Raw genomic sequence first — 19,454 nt, forward strand, 5'->3', positions numbered from 1 at the left:
TTTGCTCTGAGGACCTAAAAAAGGAATTTAAAGATTTTGAGATGTTTACATTCACCATTTGCAGTTACTGATTACCTTTATGTGTAACAAAGCAAGGAATATCTGAGAAGAAAAGAGGGGTATATTATACTTAGCTGTTTAATAGTCTGTCTCCTCCAACTAGACTGTAAAGTTTGAGAGGACAAACTGTATCTTGGCTATATCTTGGTCACTGTTGTATCTCTAACATCTAGCATGGTGTCTGAAGTGTGGCAGGTGCTCAGAAAGGCGATACAGCATACTAGCCAAGTAGAGCAGCTTTGGAGTAAGGCTGACCTGGGCTTGAATCCTGGCTTCATCACTTACATGCTGTGTGACCTTTGGCAAGTTACTTAATCTCTCCAACCCTCTATTCCCTATTCCTCTCTCTGTAAAATAAGGGTAATATTATTAATAGTACTTACCTCATGTGATTGTTTTGACTGATTCAGTGAAACAGTATATGTATTTAAAGCACTTTGCAAATTGCCTGGCACATAGCATGCATGAAATGAGTCATTCTTAATCATCTGATTATTTGTCGAGTGGATGTCCTGGCCTGCTTTCCCTTCTCATTCTTGAGGTTAACTACCAAAATTAACCTAATCAATTTGTTTTTGGTTAAGTTTTCAATGTTTAATTTTAGGTGAACAAAACCAAACGCATGTTGGAAAGAGTTCCTTCCCTGTTGTTGTGGGTGTTTCTCAGCATTTATGGTTTAGTCAAATATGATAGCTTCTAGTAAAAGGTTTAAATACAGTTTGAAGAAAAATGAAGCATGGAAAACAGACAAGGAAGGCCATCCCTCTCATTTTGTCACTTTCATAATATTCGTTGCTAAAAATAACCCAGTTGTCAAATTGCTTAGTACTACTGTGGGAAGTGCTAATGTAGGACATGTTTTCTGAAAATAACTGTGATGAGGTGTCACGGATTAAGGGCTTTGGTACAGAAGTAAGTGATGGAGTTCCCTTCTGGGTGGAATAGCTCTGGATCAATTGCTCAGAACACCTACTAGCTTGCCCTTTCAACCTCCTAAGAGGAAACTTGTTTCTAGAGGTGGGTTTTTTTTTTCAAACTAAACATACTGTAGATGCTATATGGAATCCTGGATTAGATCCTGAACAAAAAAAAAGGACGTTAGTGAAAAAAATTGGTAAAGTCTAAATCAAGTCTATTGTTTAATAGCTGGTATTTTACTAATGTTAATGTGGTAGTTTTGATCAGTGTACTAGAAGTAAGATGTTACCATTAGGGGAAGCTGGGGGAAGGGTACGTGTGAACTCTGTACTATATTTATAACTTCAGTAAATCTAAAATTATTTCAAAATGCAAAGTTAAAAGAAACTAAACATAGTCTTTTAAAAACTAAACATACTGATTAAAAGCAAATTCTAGAAAAACCAGATCTGGGCAGGTGTTGAGGCCAGGGCTCCAGGGTGAGAGTTTTATTCACCCAGATACCCAGATATGTGCTAGAATATTTGACTAACTGTAAGTACTACCCGTGACAAGGTGACAAGAGGGGTAGCATGTAGCAATTCTTTTACAAATAAGGAACTTCTAGCACCCTATCAAAAAAAAAAACAGTTCCTTTCCTTCAGTATAAACAAGCCTGTTTCAAAACACAACAGCCCAACTTCAAAGAGGTCCAAACAGAAGTTTTCTTAAACTCATATCTTAGAGTTATTTGGTCAGCTTGGGGTTTGGAAGGAATTTCTCATTGTAATGCTAAACCTGAAATGGTAATTGTGTTTGAGTAAGTGTCCTGAACATAAGCAGGGGAGGAGGAAGAGGAATGATCCAGCTCAATGATTTTTTTATTGATACATAATAGTTGTATGTATTTGGGGGTATATGCGATATTTTGATATGTGTATATACAGCGTATAATCAGATCAGGGTAATTGAGATATTTGTCACCTCAAACATTTTTTCTTTTTCTTTTTTTTTAGACAGAGTCTTGCTCTGTTGCCCAGGCTAGAGTGCCATGGCGTCAGCTCAGCTCACAGCAACCTCAAACTCCTAGGCTCAAGTGATCCTCCTGCCTCAGCCTCCCAAGTAGCTGGGACTACAGGCATGCACCACCATGCCCGGCTAATTTTTTTTTCTATATATTTTAGGTGTCCAGCTAATTTCTTTCTATTTTTAGTAGAGACGGGGTCTTGCTCTTGCTCAGGGTGGTCTCGAACTCCTGAGCTCAAACGATCCTCCCACCTCGGCCTCCCAGAGTGCTAGGATTACAGGCGTGAGCCACCGCGCCCGGCCCATTTTTTCTTTATGTTGGGAACATTTGAATTCTTCTCTTGTAGCTATTTTAAAATATACAATAAATTATTGTTAACTATAGTCACCCTACTGAACTTTTGAACACTAGATTTTTTTTTTTTTTTTTAGAGTCTAACAGTATATCTTGTTAGATACAGTATGTCCTCATAATGTATACATTATTTTTTGTACAATGATATGAAATAATATGGGAAATATTCATGATAAATTATTAAGTGAACAGTGCACAGTGCAAGTTAAAAACAATAGTTTCATATTTTTTTCCCCACCCCCCCTTTCCCGAGTCAGCACCTTCAAGTGTTACCACTCCCCAAACGGTGCGCAATGCACTCATTGTGTAGGCATACCCCCATCCCCTCCCCCACCCCCCACCTCAGTCTGATGTCCAATTGGTGTCGTTTCCAGATTTGTATTTAGGTGATGATCAAGGAAACCAATTTTCTGGTGAGTACATGTGATGCTTGTTTTTCCATTCTTGGGATACTTCACTTAATATAATGGGTTCCAACTCTCTCCAGGAGAACCATAGAGATGTTGTATCTTCATCATTCCTTATAGCTGAGTAGTATTCCATGGTATACATATACCACAGTTTACTAATCCAATCATGTATTGATGGGCATTTGGGTTGTTTCCACATCTTTGCTATTGTGAATTGTGCTGCTATAAACATTTGGGTACACGTGCCTTTGTTACAGAATGACCTTTTTTCCTTTGGGTATATGCCCAGTAATGGGATTGCTGGGTCAAATGGCAGGTCTACTTGAATCTGTTTAAGATACCTCCATAATGCTTTCCACAGGGGTTGCACTAGTTTGCAGTCCCACCAGCAGTGTATTAGTGTTCCTGTCTCTCCACACCCACGCCAACATGTGTTGTTTTGGGTTTTTTTGATAAAGGCCATTCTCACTGGGGTTAAGTGATATCTCATTGTGGTTTTGATTTGCATTTCCCTGATGATTAGAGATGTTGAACACTTTTTCATATGTTTGTTAGCCATTTTTATATCTTCTTTTGAAAAATTTCTATTCATGTCCTTTGCCCACTTTTTGATAGGGTTGCTTGATTTTTTCTTGCTGATTTTCCTGAGTTCTAAATAGATTCTTGTTATCAGTCCTTTATCTGATCTGTAGTATGCAAAAATTTTTTCCCATTCTGTAGGTGGTCTGTTTATTCTCTGGACTGTTTCTTTGGCTGTGCAGAAGCTTTTTAATTTAATCATGTCCCATTCATTTATTTTTGTTGCTGCTGTGATTGCCTTGGGGGTCTTCTTCATAAATTCTTTGCCTAGGCCAATGTCTGTAAGAGTCTTTCCTACATTTTCTTCTAGAATTCTGATTGTATCACGCCTAAGGTTTAAGTCTGTTATCCACCGTGATTTGATTTTTGTGAGAGGTGAAAGCTGTGGGTCCTGTTTCAGTCTTCTACAAGTGGCTAACCAATTCTCCCAGCACCATTTGTTGAATAGGGATTCTTGTCCCCAGAGTATATTCTTTCCCGCTTTGTCGAAAATTAGGTGACTATATGAGGATGGTTCTATATTTGGATTTTCTGTTGTGAACACTAGATTTTATTCCTTCTATCAAACTGTATTTTTATACCCATTAGCCAGCTTTTCTTCATCCCCCTACTTCCCAGCCTCCAGTAACTATCATTCTACTCTCTACCTCCATGAAATCCACTTTTTAAGCTCCCGCATATGAGTGAGCACATGTGATATTTGTCTTTCTGTGTCTGGCTTATTTCACTTAACATGTTGCTTCCATGTTGCTGCAAATGACAGAGCACCAGCCCCCTTGGTGTTGACTTCTTTTCTAGTCCCTGAATCAAATCATCTGTGGAGTTAACTCCTATGTCCGCTAAAAGACAGATGTCTTTGTAACCTAGTGTGATCAGCATGACACATTTCCAAAAAAAATGTATTATTAAAACATGTTGCATCAGCCTGAGCAAGAGCGAGACCCTGTCTCTACTAAAAATAGAAAGCAATTAGCTGGACAACTAAAATATAGAAAAAATTAGCCGGGCATGGTGGTGCATGCCTGTAGTCCCAGCTACTCGGGAGGCTGAGGCAGGAGGATCGCTTGAGCACAAGAGTTTGAGGTTGCTGTGAGTGAGCTAAGCTGATGCCACGGCACTCTGGCCCGGGCAACAGAGCAAGACTCTGTCTCCAAAAAAAAAAAAAAAAAAACACGTTGTGGGAGGGGACGTGGAATCTAAAAGAACTATGGTGCTCTTAATTCTTTTAAGTTCTTTAGAAATGTATTCTTATGTGTATGCTTTACTTAGTTAGGATCAGCATGTGTACCTGCTCTTTCCTATTCTGCTGTTTTCACTTAACATTATTTTACATTCTGGTTTCCACCCACACAGTGCACATAATTGCCATCTTTAGTGGCTGTGTAACATTCCATTGTATTGAATAGCATGCCAGTTCTTAGGACTGGGCTCATTTTTCTCAGCAGACCTAAAGGCCTGCTGTCTTTTAGCACCAGAAGTCTATTTTAGTTCCTGGAAGTGGTGACTAGCATAAGTGTGGGATCGCGTGGGATTCCTGAGTCATCGGCACACAGCACAGCCTAAGTGCTTTGTTAACATTGCTGTGCCCACTACCTGGCATCAGAGCCTTCCTGGGCTCCCTGGACCTGAGCTGGGCACTTCCTGGGAAGTACAAGCCCCCTGATTCCCATGACCCTGAGCTGATGTTATCTATATGCCAACAGCAGAGAGTATATACTGTTTTGTCCATCGCCTGGGATAACAGCTCCACCCATGTTTCCCAGAGAGCTTGACATGAAAGAAAAGGCAAGGGGAGTGGGAATATAAATTATTAATATCACAGCTGAAGGAATAAAACACAGGTCGGGGTGCCATGGCTATAGTTCTTCTGGGCACACCTATGAAAATGAAGTAGGATGAGGGGATGATTCAAGTCCTAGAAAGCTGGATGATAGCTCTTATTCTCTATACCCCTTCCTGTCAGAAATTCAAGTTTTGGTCTCCCAGTAAAGTGTTTACAGGGTGAGTAACAAAGCAGTGAGTCCAGGCTTGACTCTTCTCCCAGCCATGGCCAGTGGCATCTTATGCTTAAAAATACTAGTTGGCAGGATTCTCCTGCCTGAGTAGAGTGATGTTGTGTTCAATATACTTGATTATTACATCTTACCAGTGGCAACTGCCTTGAAAATGAATGATTTGATGAGGTTACTGGGAGAGAAGAATGCTATTCAAAACACAACTGGTATGGCTCAAATACCAACACTCGCATCTCTGGGGCATTTATAGCTGGGTTAGCTACTACTGGTTTCCATCCTTCACCCCTGAATGATCACTGTTCTTTCTCTACCTTTGTTGTGTGCTAACTATATGACACATGTTCTGTAGACCATAGATTGCTTAGCAACACTGCTGACGGGATACTACTGGCGGGTAGATACAGCATGTGAATGAGGAGTGGGAACTGGAGTGCAGGAGTTGGAAACCATTCACAGCAGAAGGACTCTTCTACGTATTCATAGTGAATTCTCAGAAAGCCCAGGTCTGTCTTGAAAGATAAAATGGGCAAATATTCAGAGCCATGTGGGGCTTATTGAATGATGAGCCAGGGTCATTCATATGCTGGAAGTGCCTCTGACAGGAGCTAGACTCTAAAAGTCTTGGAGAGAGGCTAAGACATTGACAACTAAAGAAGAGAAACCCGGGGGGGGGGGAAAAAAAAGAGAAACCCCAAGGTAACCACTTGCCTTTAAGAAAATTTGCCCTCTGGGCTCAAGAAACTATCATTTTGGTCTCTATGCTGAGATATAGATTTATAAAGCCTCTTTGACAGATTTAGCATTCTCAAAGACAAAGATATGGGAGGCAATGGTTGTATTAGCCTAGATTCTGCATGCTCTTTGTACTTTAGAATCACCCTTTGGGTTGTTCTCTACAGAAAAGGGGAAAGGGAATACCCCTCTCCCAGAAGCAGGGATATAGTTTTCAAATCATCTGACCAAACTTCTCACCTAAATCATAATAATGGTAGCTAACACTTAATGAGCTACTTAGGATATGCCATGCACTATGCTAAACATTTTTGTGTGGATTGTCCCCCTTAAACTTCACAACAGACCTGTAAGGTAGGCAGTTTTTCTTGTCTTCACTGGGGGAAATTGCCAGGTCACCCAGCTTCATCAGGGGTTTGGAAAGTACATTAATAGCCTGCAGCAACAAAACTAAGATTCACCCAAAAAAGATTTTTTTTTTCCTTCACATGAATAAGGGTATACTGGCTGTATTAGTGGGAGTGTTCTTTAAATAAGCTTTTGTGATTGATAGATTCTATGTAGGAAAATTTGGTTGACACCCGGAAACACATACATTGCACAAAGGGAATGTATGAAATTCAGTTTTATTAGAGGTTGTTCAACCTAAATTCTCCACTCAGCTCACGTTCATAGGGTACACTTCTACCTCCCTTTCCCATCTTCTTTCGTAGAGATAATTGCTGCATCCTCTGGTGAGAATGATTGTAAGCAGAATGCTCCTGTGATATTAATTGGGTGAACTGGAGGAAAGGAGGTGAGCTGAGCAGCTAGGGAAGACCCAAGGAGGATACAGTACTTTCGGAGAAGGTAGAGTACTGACTTGGGCACACAGATCTGGATTTAGGAGCAGCTCTGCCAGCGATCCGCTGTACCATCTTAGGCAAGTCGTAATCTCTCTGGACCTCACGTTCCTCATCTGTATAACAAGAGGGGTTGGACAAGAGGCTCTGTAAGGTTCCTTCCAGCTCCATAACTAATAAGCTTACCCTTGATCAGAGTTGTGTCAAAGACCCATAAGGTGCTTGGGATGCTTCCCTTGAAGATAGGAGCAAATAATACAGTCTTAGACAGTATCAGACCTTCCAGATGGGGTTGTGAGATGGATCTTTTTGTGTAAGATTTCTATCCCTCATAAATAATTATCAGTTAGTTGGTTTATACTGTTTGGTGAGATGATATAGGGTAGAGCTAAGAGCATGGGTTATGGAGTTGGACCTTAGTTTGAAAATCAGTTCTGCCACCTCCTCGTGGATGCCCCGGACAAATTATTTACCTCTCAGAACATCAGTTTCTGCCTCTGTAAGATGGTGATAATAAAATTGACTTCATAGGCTTGTGAGGATGAAAGACAATGATATATATAAAGCACTTAGCCCAGCACCTGGCAAAATGGAAGTGCTCAATCAACTGTGTCTGCTACAACTATTGATGTGCTGATTGACATTAATATAATGCTCCTGACAGGATACACTTCAGCATTTTTTCCTGGATATAGCTTTCTTTTTCTGGATAGAGTTTGAGAAAAACATAAGTGGATCTTTCTGGCCTAAAGTAGCTGTAGAGTCAGATCTGGATTCAGTTTCTTGCTCTGCTTTTTTTCCCCTCACCAAAATTGTTCTTTTAAATGTTATTTTTTATAATAGACATATATATTTTCAGGATACATGTGATAATTTAATACTTTCATATAACTTGTAAAGTTCAAGTCAGTGTAATTGGGATATTTATCACCTTAAATATTTACATTTCTTTATGCCAAAAACATTCAAATCATTCTCTTGTAGCTATTTTGAAATATACAATAGATTATTGTAAACTATAGTCACCCTACTAATCTGTTCAACACTGGGTGTTATTTCTTCTATCAAACTGTATTATTTGTACTCATCAACCTCTCTTCATCTCCCCTCCTCCCTACCCTTCCCGGCCTCTTCTAACCTCCAGTTTACTCTCTATCTTCATGAGATCCACTTTTGTAACTGCCACATATGAGTGAGAACATCCTGCTTTGATTTTTACGGGTGGTGGGACCTTGGGCAAGTTACTTAACTTCTCTGCCCTGTAGTTTCCCCGTCTATAAAATGCAACCAGGTATAGTGCCTACCTCCAAGCATTGTTTTTTGTGAATAAGATAATGGATGTGAAGAACTTAGTATTGTGCCTCGCATCCACAAGGCACTCAATAAATGGTGGCTTGTGGTACTCACAGTGAAAGTAATACAAATTGAGTATTCATAATCCAAAATCCAAAATGTTCCAAAATTCAAAACTTTTTGAATACTGACATGACACTCAAAGGAAATGCTCATTGGACCATTTTGGATTTTCGGTTTAGGAATGCTCAACTGCTAAGTATATATAATGCAAATATTCCAAAATCTAAAATCCAAACCACTTTTGGTCCTAAGCATTTCAGATAAGGGATACTCAATTTGTAGTAGTAGTAAATAGTAAATAACTATCACCATTATCACTTTTGGGATAGAGGGATGAATGCATTCAAGCTCCTACAGTTTTTACACACCTAACCAAAGTGTTAGGAGAAGCAGCAGTTGTTGTTTCTGAAGGGACAGCAGAGCAATTGTTCCTCGGCTTCATAGACAGTGACTGGGACTTTAAAACCCAGTTGTTTTTGGAGGTGACTGAAAATGACTCAGTAGAGCATAATTCTCAGCAAAGAAGTTCTATTTATTTTTCCCAGTCCCTTCACACCCAAGAACCTTTAAAGAAAAAAAAATGTATTTCTAAATGAACCCTGTACTTCTAAGGCTCAATTGTGGTTGGTCACCCGCGGCCTATTGTCTGCAGGCTTCGTCAGGAGCATCTGAGTACAAAGATGTAAAGTCTCTGTTCTTCTTTTCGAAGATGGTCTTAATTCTCAGATGGAGACACCTAACTTTTCTTGAGCCTCTCAGTGAACATAGAATTAATTTGATGGCTGGAACATAGGTATACGGGAACAATGGGGGTTCTCAGGGATGTCATGTTAGAGTAGGTGGAGTTGTAGGGGGACTGTAGAGGTGTTATCAGATAGAAATTAGAAAACTAAGTACTCCTGATGATTCTGGAGTTGAACTCATTTGCTGAGGGAGGGATATTAGATGTGTCTTTTTATTTCCCTCCATTTTTCTCTTTAGCAGTCTGTTAAAAGTAAAAAGAGAAAGAAAATGGCCAGTCACTACAAGTGAAGCCAAGTGCCAGGTTTCTTGTCCTTCCCAGACCACGTCAGGGTAGGAGGGTATTGGCCAGTTTCAAAAGGGGTGTAAACTCTACCCCTCGAGGTGCCCACTCTCTGCCCCGGCCTCATACTTTCTCTCACTCTTGCTTTCTCCCCTTTTCCCTTCATTTAATGAATACTAACCACAGGAAGAAAAGTCGTCTTCGCAGGTATTTTCCACTAACGTCTTCTTTGTATCCCAGGTATCCATTCTCTTTTTTGCCCTGGATTCTGAGATTATATAGAATTGAAAATGGATTTCAGTTTTAGACAGAGAGTTGGAAGTAGTTGCTGACATCTAGAAAAAACGTTTCCTCTTTTCTTTTACCAGATTCCTTCTACTCAACTCTTATCCCTACTCCCTGTCCCCAGAGTAGTGTCTATCTCCTCTTTAGTGGCCCTGGCCAAGTCCAGACCCCTCCATGTAGGTCTAACAATCCATGGCTCCAGGGTAGCCTAAAGGACTATATTCCTTTCAGAGCTGAGGTTACATTATAATATTGACAGTTGACAATCTGGGAGACTAGCGTCCCAAGGAACACTGAGGAAGAGTGGCCATTAACAACAGTGAGCCTTCAGGCCCTCATAGCTTTTTTAAAAAAATGCTTTTATTGTATTGGGAAAAATAACATCTTATTAAAAAAAGATTTCCAATAAAAAATCCCAAGGAAAGGCACCTAGGCCTTTTACTTCTCAAAATCACCTGGTATCTCACCCCTCAAGAAAACCACTGCTCATATTTTGGTGATATCCTTCCAGATACCTCTATACATGAATATACATCACACTGTACATGCTATACTCTAAGTTGCTATTTTCCCTAACAAAATGCCAGGTTGTAGAAAACTTTCCATGTCAGTAAATATAAGTCAACACTAGCCTTCTTAATGTCTGCATAGTATTTCACTGTGTGGCTACATCCTAATTTATTTAGCCATTCCGCATTGTTGGATATTTAGGCTGTTTCCTGCTTTTAGCTATTGCACATAACGCTATATCCTTGGGCATACTTTTTTGGAATACATATATAGTTATCTTTGTGGGTTTTTTATTTTTTTAATTTTTAAATCTTTATTTATTTTTTAGAGACAGGGTCTCACTCTATTGCCCAGACTGGAGTTACAGTGGCCTGATTGTAGCTCATTGCAGCCTCGAACTCATAGTCTCAAGAGATCCTTCTGCCTCAGCCTCCCGAGTAGCTGGGAATACCAGCACATACTATCATGCCTGGCTATTTTTAAAAAATTTTTTGTAAGGACAGGGTCTCACTTTGTTGTCCAGGCTGATCTCAAACTCCTGGCCTCAAGCGATCCTCCTGCCTCAGCCTGCCAAAGTGCTAGGATTACAGGTGTGAGCCACTGCGCCTGGCCTGTCATGAACTTTGGATACAGCTCAAGAAGTGAGATTACTGGCTTAAAGCATATTCACATTTTTAAAGTTCTTGGTGTGTAGATTTAGAAAGAGAAAGAAGGAGGGAGATAGCCAAACTACCCTCCATAAATGTGCCAATTTGTACTTCTGCCACTGGAAATCATAACCTTTAAGATAACCCTATAGTCATGTAAAGATCTTGTGTCAACTAGTGATGGAGTAATCATACTGGGCTACCAGAAGGTGGTCCCCAAGCACTCTCCCTGTATTCTTTTCTTAACCGCCAACCATAGTGTGTATAAAGGATTTCAGGCTCAAAATTGGAATACTATTATAGAAATTGTGAGGGAGGCCTATATATCTTCTCTAACCACTGATCCAACATTACCTTTAAAAAGATTGTTATCATTATACAGAGCTGCAGTCTGTAGGTCTTTGCGTCGATTATCGCAAAGCTCAGTAGTCCTTTTAGCTCTATTTTTCCCAGAACATTCACCTGCCTTCATGGGTTCATCTATAGCAAATGTTACTGATATATTCTTTTTAGGCCTGAATCTTAAGTCTTCTTTCTGTACAGCAAGAAGAGGGGGAGGAGGGAGAGTAAGTTGGTGTCCAAGAGTTCAGGGATTGGTACCTGGGCATTAACATTTAAAGAACCATTTACCTGTAGGATTGACTTTAGGGGCCTAGCTTCCATTGAGTGTTGTCCTAGATGCTGTCTTTTCTCTTTGGGAACTCTCATTCTGGTAGAGAAGCTGGGGAAGATGGAGAGGACACAGCAGTAGTAGAAAAAGACACACTTTAAGCTTCTTTATTTATTTCAGCTACTACCCCACCCCTGCCGTATGCTTTTGGGCAATTATAGTGACAACAGAGCAAGAGGACATTTAGGCCTTTTACTCCTCAAAACCTTGATCACCTTCTGTTTTCTTTCTCCTCTTTTCAGCATTTCTGTCCTCCTCATTATCAGAAAGATAAGAGAACTGGAGGCTGAAAATGTGGAGCAGTTCCATGACATCTATAGAATAATGCCAGTGGGCTCCTTCAGGGGCTCATCTTCCTTTTCTCCTCCACATGGCAAATCAGAGAATAACACCCCGTTTTAGAGAAGCTCTAATGCTGATAGGTTGGCTTTACTTTTATGAAACTCATGCCACTCACATGACCACTCTAGTTGTGCCAGGGATGGGATGTACCTAACAATATTGGAACTTTAGTGAGTACTGCCCTAGCCCCGTTTGGGCCAGCTGATGTTGAGAGACTTGCTCAGCACCATTCAGAATCCAAGCATCTACCAGAACTCCCTGCTCATGTGGAAGATTGACTCCTGCTTCTATTCTTATCAGTAAGTCTAATAGTGGCATCTCAGTACCTGTCTGATGAGCATCTTTCTTCACATCTTTGGGAATGCCTGGAGGTTGGGATGCTTGAGGTGGGTGGTGGTTGGCGAGTACATAGCTCTTCCTGTTTGTCTATAATGACAGCTAATAGCCAGCGCAGCCCTTTAATTATGGGTTCATGGTTCCTCCTTGTGAGATTTTGCATGGCTGAACATGGTTCCTGTGACAAAAAAAGAGAAGGCTTCAGACCTGGAGCCTGGGACCCCTGAGGCCCATAGGCTCAATCACTGTCATCCAAAGAGCAGAGGTACACATAAGCTCTGCTGTGCCTAGAGAGGCTCTGAGATTTCCTAGGAGGCACTCAGTAGTCACCTCCGAGGAGGTAAATGAAAGACACAAAAGCTGAGATCCTTTAATAAAGTGGTTGTGGTGTCTTGGATGTGTGACCTTGAGCAAGTCACTTAGGGTCTCTGAGCCTTAGCTTTTTTATCCATAAAATGGGAATGTTAAAACGTCTAACTTCGCAGAGCTATTTTGAAGGCAGAATGTAATACTTGTTATGAACATCAAGTCAGAAATCATCACTGTATATGTTGCCTGGTAGGGAGAGACTGTGCCCCAAACACAGCATATGGGGCTGATTATGGAAGGGGCCAAGGGCTGCCTCAGCTGAGCTCTAGAAGAAGAGGGAAGGAAGTAGTTGACAACTTACCACTCGGCACAGGGCATCATACTGATTCACTAGCCTTTTCAGGAGTAAATATTCAATAATATCACAAGGTTGGAGGGCATTCTTCTTGTCTTGTTTGTTTGCCAGGCTAGAACAGGGAATATGAGAGAGAGAGAGAGAGAGAGAGAGAAGGAAAGAGACAATATATGAATGAATTGCTTACTGGGATATGTACAGATTTGGAGTTTTTATGTCCTCTCCCAAACTCTGTTCAAGGTCTAGTTGGAGTTGCTAATGAGGAATGAAAAAGGCAAAAAGGGATTTGGGCTGGGGGCGGGGTGAGAATTGACTGGCCACCTGAATTGTCATGCTGAAATAAGTACTGGTTACATAACTCTTAATCAATCTACTCAGAGAAGAGGCTACTGGCATTGATTATACAAAATAGGGGTTCTCTGCCACCATGAAGTCTCAGGATCAGAGACTGAAACTAGCAAAGATTAGAAGAAAGTTCAGGAAGGCAGTCTTGAGGAAGGAATGGGGGTGGTATATCCAGCTATCACTTTCCATTCCCCTTTGATGCTTACCTTCAAATTTATCTTTGACAGTTAGGTAACATGTCCCCTATGGTAATGTGTGGTAGAAAGTGGCTCTTGAAAACAGCCTCCAGAGGGCTGGGCCACTCCACCTCACTGAGCTTAAAGGAATAGCAGGTCTGGCTGGGTGTGACAAAGGGACCACCCAGCCCTTCATTTCTATACTTAAGTTACAAATTGGAAAGGAAAAAAAGGACACAAAGGCAGAATCTTACAGTAAGATGGGTTTCCCTGCCACTCTTTTATCAGCCAGCAGACGTGTTAAGATGATCTTGGCTTCCTGCATGCGTTCTATGTCGCTGGAATCAAGGACAAAAACAAGCCCATTTGCCCGTGCATAGTAGTTTGGCCACATTTCTCGGCCTTTCCGATCTCCATTCAGGTCATAGATGGAAACTTCATATTCATCTAATAGGAGTGTAGTCAGTCCCGATTGTGTACAATTGTCTATCCTACTGGGAAGTACTGTGCATAGCGGGAGAGAGAAGAAACAATCGCAAAACAGGGAAATATAGTTAGATCAAAGAATTTCTTGAACCTTGACTAGAGCCTGCTCTGAGAAATCCTTCTGAGCATCCTCCCACCCTGCTCATATTCACGGATTCATCTTCCTAAACCATTGCTTTGCCCATGCTTCCCTCTTCTGGCTCAGTAACCTTAAGTGAGTGCCCACTTGCTCCCAGATAGAAGACAGACTCTGTTGCCTCCTAACCTGGCAGACCCATCTTCTAGCACTCTACTGACTGGTGGCCACACTGTCCCTGGTACACACCCAGTCTGTTCCTCCCTCTGCTCCTTTGCCCCCACTCTACATGAATGCCATGCTCTTTCTTGCCTTGGGCCTTCACAAGATGTCATTCCTTCCACTTAGAGTACCTTTCTACTACTCTTTGCTTATTTAACCCCTATTTTTTAAAATATCACTTTCAGTCTTGTTTATTCTAGAAAGTTTTCCCGCACACCACCATCCCCAGTCTGGATAAGGTAGCCTATCTTTGGGGCTTACCATTATCATAGCATACAGTACAGTGTTATAAATTCTAGGGTTTACTTACCTGGGTTATAAACTGCAACAGGGCAGGAACCCTTTCAGTTTTATTCATGATGCCTAGCACAGCAGCTGGCATTCAGATACTTAATCTAGATATCTCCCCCCAAATCTCTCTCTCCCTCTCCCTCCCTTTCTCCTTCCTTCCTCTCTTCCTCTCTTTCTCTTTCCTCTCTCCCTCTTCCTCTCCCTGTTTCTCTCTCTCTCCCTGTCTCTCAAACTGGTGCTTCATCTCTTTCTGTGCTTCCCTTGTCTCCCCAGACAAAATATAAGCCATCTGAGAGAGGGCCTCTGTATTACCTAACATACACTAGGTGTTCAATAAATGTTTATGGTGGCTGTTAACTGTGGATAAGGGTATGAGGTCATCTTCCACATATCTCTTCCAAAAAACCATGCCAGACTCAGGCACATTTTCCCTTTAAAAGCTATGGCCAGAACATAAAATCCCATAGGGCATTCTATACCTCATTCAGCTCCCATAGAAAAGCAGTTCAAAATGACAGTTTTTTTATGCATTCCGGTCTGTTGAACTGACCATTCTGACCTAGCTCTCTTTCCACCTTAGGAGCAAAATTATTTTGTAGTTCTCTACACCCATATCTGGGAGTGCTAAGACCAAAATCAGTAACTTCTTGTAGTCTCAGATTTGCCCGTGACATTTTCCATAGGATTGCCAAAATGAGTCATTAAGCTGAGAAGTTAGTAATATGTTTTCAGACCTTTGGAAATGTATGATTACACTAACACTTATGAGTATATATATATATATATATATATGTGTGTGTGTGTGTATGTATATATTATCATGTTTTAATGTGATTTTATAAACACCTGGTTTCATGTTAGTCAATGATCTTTTTAATTATAGCTTTCAGATAACATATAATTTTCAGTCAACATTGACGTGATACTTGCTATATATTAGACTACTTAGAAATAATAAGTGAAGGGCCAGGCATGGTGGCTCATGCCTGTAATCCTAGCACTGTGGGCCAAGGTGGGAGGATTGCTTGAGCTCAGGAGTTCGAGACCAGCCTGAGCAAGAAAGACCCCATCTCTCCTAAAAATAGAAAAATTAGCCAGGGGTAATGGCATGTGCCTGTAGTCCCAGCTACTTGGGAGGCTGAGGCAGGAGGATCACTTGAGCCCAGGAGTTTGAGGTTGCTGTGAGCTATGGATGACACCACTGCACTCTACCCAGTGCAACCAATTGAGACTCTGTCTCAAAATAATAATAATAAGTGAATAGATTAAAACTGTAAAGGTAATTTTAAAACTTTGTTTCCTGCATTGAGACAAGCTTTATATTATTTTTTTCCCTGTCAGAGAAAACAACATTTTCCCTAGTTTTCTTTTTCTTTCTACTTGAAACCTTACTAATTCCTCAGTAATGCAGTCTGTTTTTGGTGAACCCTAGATGCCATGAGCAGTTGTTCCCTGACAATTTACATTTCTCTTATTTCCTCTGTTAATTTGCAAACACCCTGAGGACAGGTACTGTATCTAATTCATCTCTATATCCCTAGCAGAGTGTTTCATAAAGCATGGTCTGGGCGCCATGTGCTTCAGAGTTACAGGGGGTGATTATTAAGGCCTACCCTAGACCAAAGGAATCGAAATCTCTAGGCTTGGGACCCAAGTGTTTGCATGTTTAACAAGCTCCCTGTAGTTAACAAAATCCCAGGTGATTCTTCTGCACTTTAAAGTTTGAGTACTACTGCCCGAGAGAGCCAGGAAACTCATCCCTGGTTGTGTCTCAGTGTCATCTTAACAGCATCTCAGCTTGTTAAGATATAGATTGATGGGGCCTCTCCAGACCAAAGTATTTGAATCTCCAGGTCCAAGATAAGTAGGTTTGAAAGCTCCCCAGGTGATTCTAGTCATTGGTTCTCAGTAGTCACTGTTCTCCATGATCACCTGTGGAGCTTTTTAGACCTATGATGCTAGGCCTCATTCTCTGAGGGTCTAATTCCGTAGATCTTGGGTGGAGCTCAAGAATCATGTTTTTTAAAAAGCTCCCCAGGTGATTGAAATGTATAGCTAGGTTTCAGAGGCACTAGTTTAAATGTCCTCATTTAGGGCACCTGCTTGAGCTCACGCTTGGGTTTCTTGCCCCACGTGACCATGCCAGGCAAAACATTTATAGTGAATGGTGTCATCAGTAATAATCGTTTGTGTGCCAACATGTTTTTCAGCTGACATCTTTAAATATTTACACAAGCTACTACTTGTAGGTGGAACTTCCTTCCCAGGCAATTTTCTGTTCTTGGCAGTCATCTTAAAACATTTGCAGAAGCGTATAGGGCAGAGGGAAGCTCATCAGTGGGGCCACAAGCTGAGAAAAAAAAAAACATTTGCAGGAGCAGGGGAGGTGAGCCATTCAATTCTTAACACAGAGCAACCTACTAGATTGATTCTAGTGGTCCTGCATGGAAGAGGTGGCCTGAGACATTCTTCAGAATGTGACATTAGTGCCTATTAAAAACTTCTCTGTTAATGTAGTCATAACCATAAACCAAGACACTTACGAATCAGCCCCAGGGTATTCACTGAGCACAAGGCAAGTTATGCACTAACAAAATAAATTAAATAGACTCCAGACATTGTCCTCTAGGAATTAAAATGGAAAGCAGACACTGTTCTCACAAAGTAACGTACGGTTAATTCCAGATGAGTGCTTCCCAAAGCTGGCTGGCTATCAGAAACCCCTGGGGTGTTCTTAAAATATACATTCGCATATTCCCACCCAGACTGAATGGGAATCCAGGGGTGAGGCTGAATTGGGGCTCTAGAAGATTATCTCCACTTTTATCAGTAATTTTATGATTGATCCTGGCTCCCTGATTTTTCCTACTGCTGTTTACCTTTTTATCATTTCTGCCTATTAGAAAACAGGGAAAAGCAAGGAGTCAAATTTGCTGCCCAGAAGGGGGGATAGCAGGCTGAACCACTGGCTAAAATGTGGTGTCTGGAGCTGCCACTGGGGCAGAGGAAGAAGTTAGAAAAATGGCAGCATGTAGCCTCAGGAATAGTGGAATGGGGGAGAACGTTCATTCCACAAATATTTACTGAGTACCTACCTGAAGATGCAAAAAGTACAGAGGCTAAAAATACAGAGATGAAAAGATCCATTACCTCTGCTCAGGGGGCTCACAGTCTAGGGGATGGACTTGCAGTTGCGAGATGATACTGTGATAAGTACGTGCTAGAGGGATGCGCGGAATAGAGTGGGAGCCAAGGAAGGAGGCTCTGGGAATTAGGTGAGGCTTTCCTGAGTTCAAGCTATGCTGTGGCTTGAGGCACTTGATTAAGCAGGTAGACAATGATGGGCATGAAATGCTAGGTAGTGAGCCAGTGTATACACAAAGCACGGCCATGTGAACTAGAACGCAGTGGTGGCAGAGGGATGGCAAGTCGTTTGTTTTGGCTGTATCAGAGGGCATATGTGGAAAGCATAGGAAATGAAGCTGGAGGAGGAGTCAGGGACCAACTCATGGAGGGCCTTGTATGCTGCTAAGGAACTTAAATTTTATCTTAAAAACAGTAGGGAAGCATTGAACAATTTTGAGCAGGGGAGTGCTAGAATCAGATATTTGCATTAAGTCCTTTTGGTAATTGTGTGGACTGAATACTGGGGAGACAGCTGGAGATGATGAGATCAGCCAGAAGGCTATGGCTACGGATCAAAGAAATTGAAGAGGGCTTCAAGTGGGCCAGTGGCAGAGGAGTCAGGTTAGCCCTTTCTCGTTCTTTGCTGAGGGCTGCCAGGGTATGTAAAACTCAGCCATGTCATCACACCCCTTCATTTATTCAATAAGCATTGTTGGAGGGTGTGCTAATGCCAGATACGATGCTGGCCTGTTTGGTTGACTAGCAGCTAGCTGGGCCTTCACAACTAGTAGAGTTAAGCTTCCTGAAATTCTGTGTAACTGCTTCTTGAAATGTCAAGATATTAAACTAGAGATCTGGTATTAAACGTGCACATCTCTGAACTGACATTACTCAAGCTTGAACTCTCTATATTAGCTGTCACAAAGAGTTTCATGTTATTAAACTTCTTTATCATCCCACACTTGTCTTTCTTATCTAGACCAAATTCCACTTCAATTGAGCTCTGAAACCAGACACCATTTCAAACATGCTATCCTTCATAATTGACTACACTGCTTTACATAGTTTGAGCTCATTCGTACTGACACTATGAAAGGATTTTCAATTAGGATGTTTTGTGAAACGAGCAGGTGACAGACAGTACATAAACAGACTGATAACACCTGAGGGGGCTGGGGGAGAGCATATGTGTGTATTGGGATGTATTTATCCTCAAATAGTGGGAAACTGAGGGCCATGAAGTAATGCTAGGAAGGAATGATTATTTCATTAGACCCTGGAGTCCATGGGAGACCTACACCAGTGTCTAATGCTCTTAGTTCCTTACATCTTTGGAACTCCTCTATGAGAACAGTTTTGCCGGAGTTGTCCAAGCCGATGAAAAGGATGGTCACATTCCTGGAAATGGAAAGGAAAAATGAACCAAAGCCTTAAAAAACAGTTTTTAAGCTAAACAAAGAGTTCTTCTCCTCCTTAGTGTTTGGGACTCTGTCTGCAGTACTTACTCCCAATGCATGTACCATAAAAGGCCCAGCAAAGGTGGTAGAAGGTGGTGTGGGAACCCCTCCTCAAAGCCTCCAAGGATACTGCTTTTCTTCCCTGATTCACTTACGTTGTAGAATTGGCCATCATCTCTCAACCCTGGCCCCAGTCACGCAGACACTGCTTAATCACTTTCCCTAACAATATGTAATTATGAAGATTTGTCCCTTGACGGACAGATACATGGGAGGAAATAGTGGCATAGATCTAGGGAAAAATTGTAATACTACCTTCGTGCTTCCTCAGTTGTCCTTAGCCTAGACCAGCAGGAGGTTAGCAGCCGTATCATGATTCATGTTTCTTAAGGGAAGAAAGTAAATGAGAAATCAGTTGGTGGACATGTGTGTTGTTTTGGCTCTTATGAGTAATGCTCCTATAAACATTTGTATATAAGTTTCATTTCTCTTGGGTACATACCTGGTCATTGCTGGGTCATATGA

The 19,454-nt window shown here is 41.3% G+C and overlaps 2 protein-coding genes across 2 annotated transcripts in view; one reads left to right on the forward strand and one right to left on the reverse strand.

The window, feature by feature from the left end:
• Window positions 1-19,454, forward strand: part of TRMT2B (tRNA methyltransferase 2 homolog B) — a 70,397-nt gene that overhangs the window by 38,047 nt on the left and 12,896 nt on the right. The window lies entirely within an intron of this gene.
• Window positions 6,884-19,303, reverse strand: ARL13A (ARF like GTPase 13A). Its single transcript, XM_069464236.1, has 8 exons — window positions 19,245-19,303; window positions 18,800-18,870; window positions 13,526-13,775; window positions 12,757-12,862; window positions 12,077-12,264; window positions 11,369-11,459; window positions 11,093-11,273; window positions 6,884-7,032 (listed from the first exon to the last, which is right to left on the reverse strand). The coding sequence occupies exons 1-8, from the start codon at window positions 19,301-19,303 to the stop codon at window positions 6,884-6,886; spliced, it is 1,095 nt and encodes a 364-aa protein (XP_069320337.1).

Source organism: Eulemur rufifrons, chromosome 30 (genome assembly GCF_041146395.1).
Source record: "Eulemur rufifrons isolate Redbay chromosome 30, OSU_ERuf_1, whole genome shotgun sequence".
Lineage (NCBI taxonomy): Eukaryota > Metazoa > Chordata > Mammalia > Primates > Lemuridae > Eulemur > Eulemur rufifrons.

Excerpts from the sequence above, each read along its gene's own strand:
- ARL13A (XM_069464236.1), bottom strand. The coding sequence starts at position 19,303 with ATGATACGGCTGCTAACCTCCTGCTGGTCTAGGCTAAGGACAACTGAG. Across the intron at positions 18,871-19,244 it reads ACAACTGAGGAAGCACGAAG|GAATGTGACCATCCTTTTCA; the intron begins GTAGTATTACAA and ends TTCCATTTCCAG. Across the intron at positions 12,265-12,756 it reads ATGATGCCCTGTGCCGAGTG|GAACCATGTTCAGCCATGCA; the intron begins GTAAGTTGTCAA and ends TTTTTGTCACAG.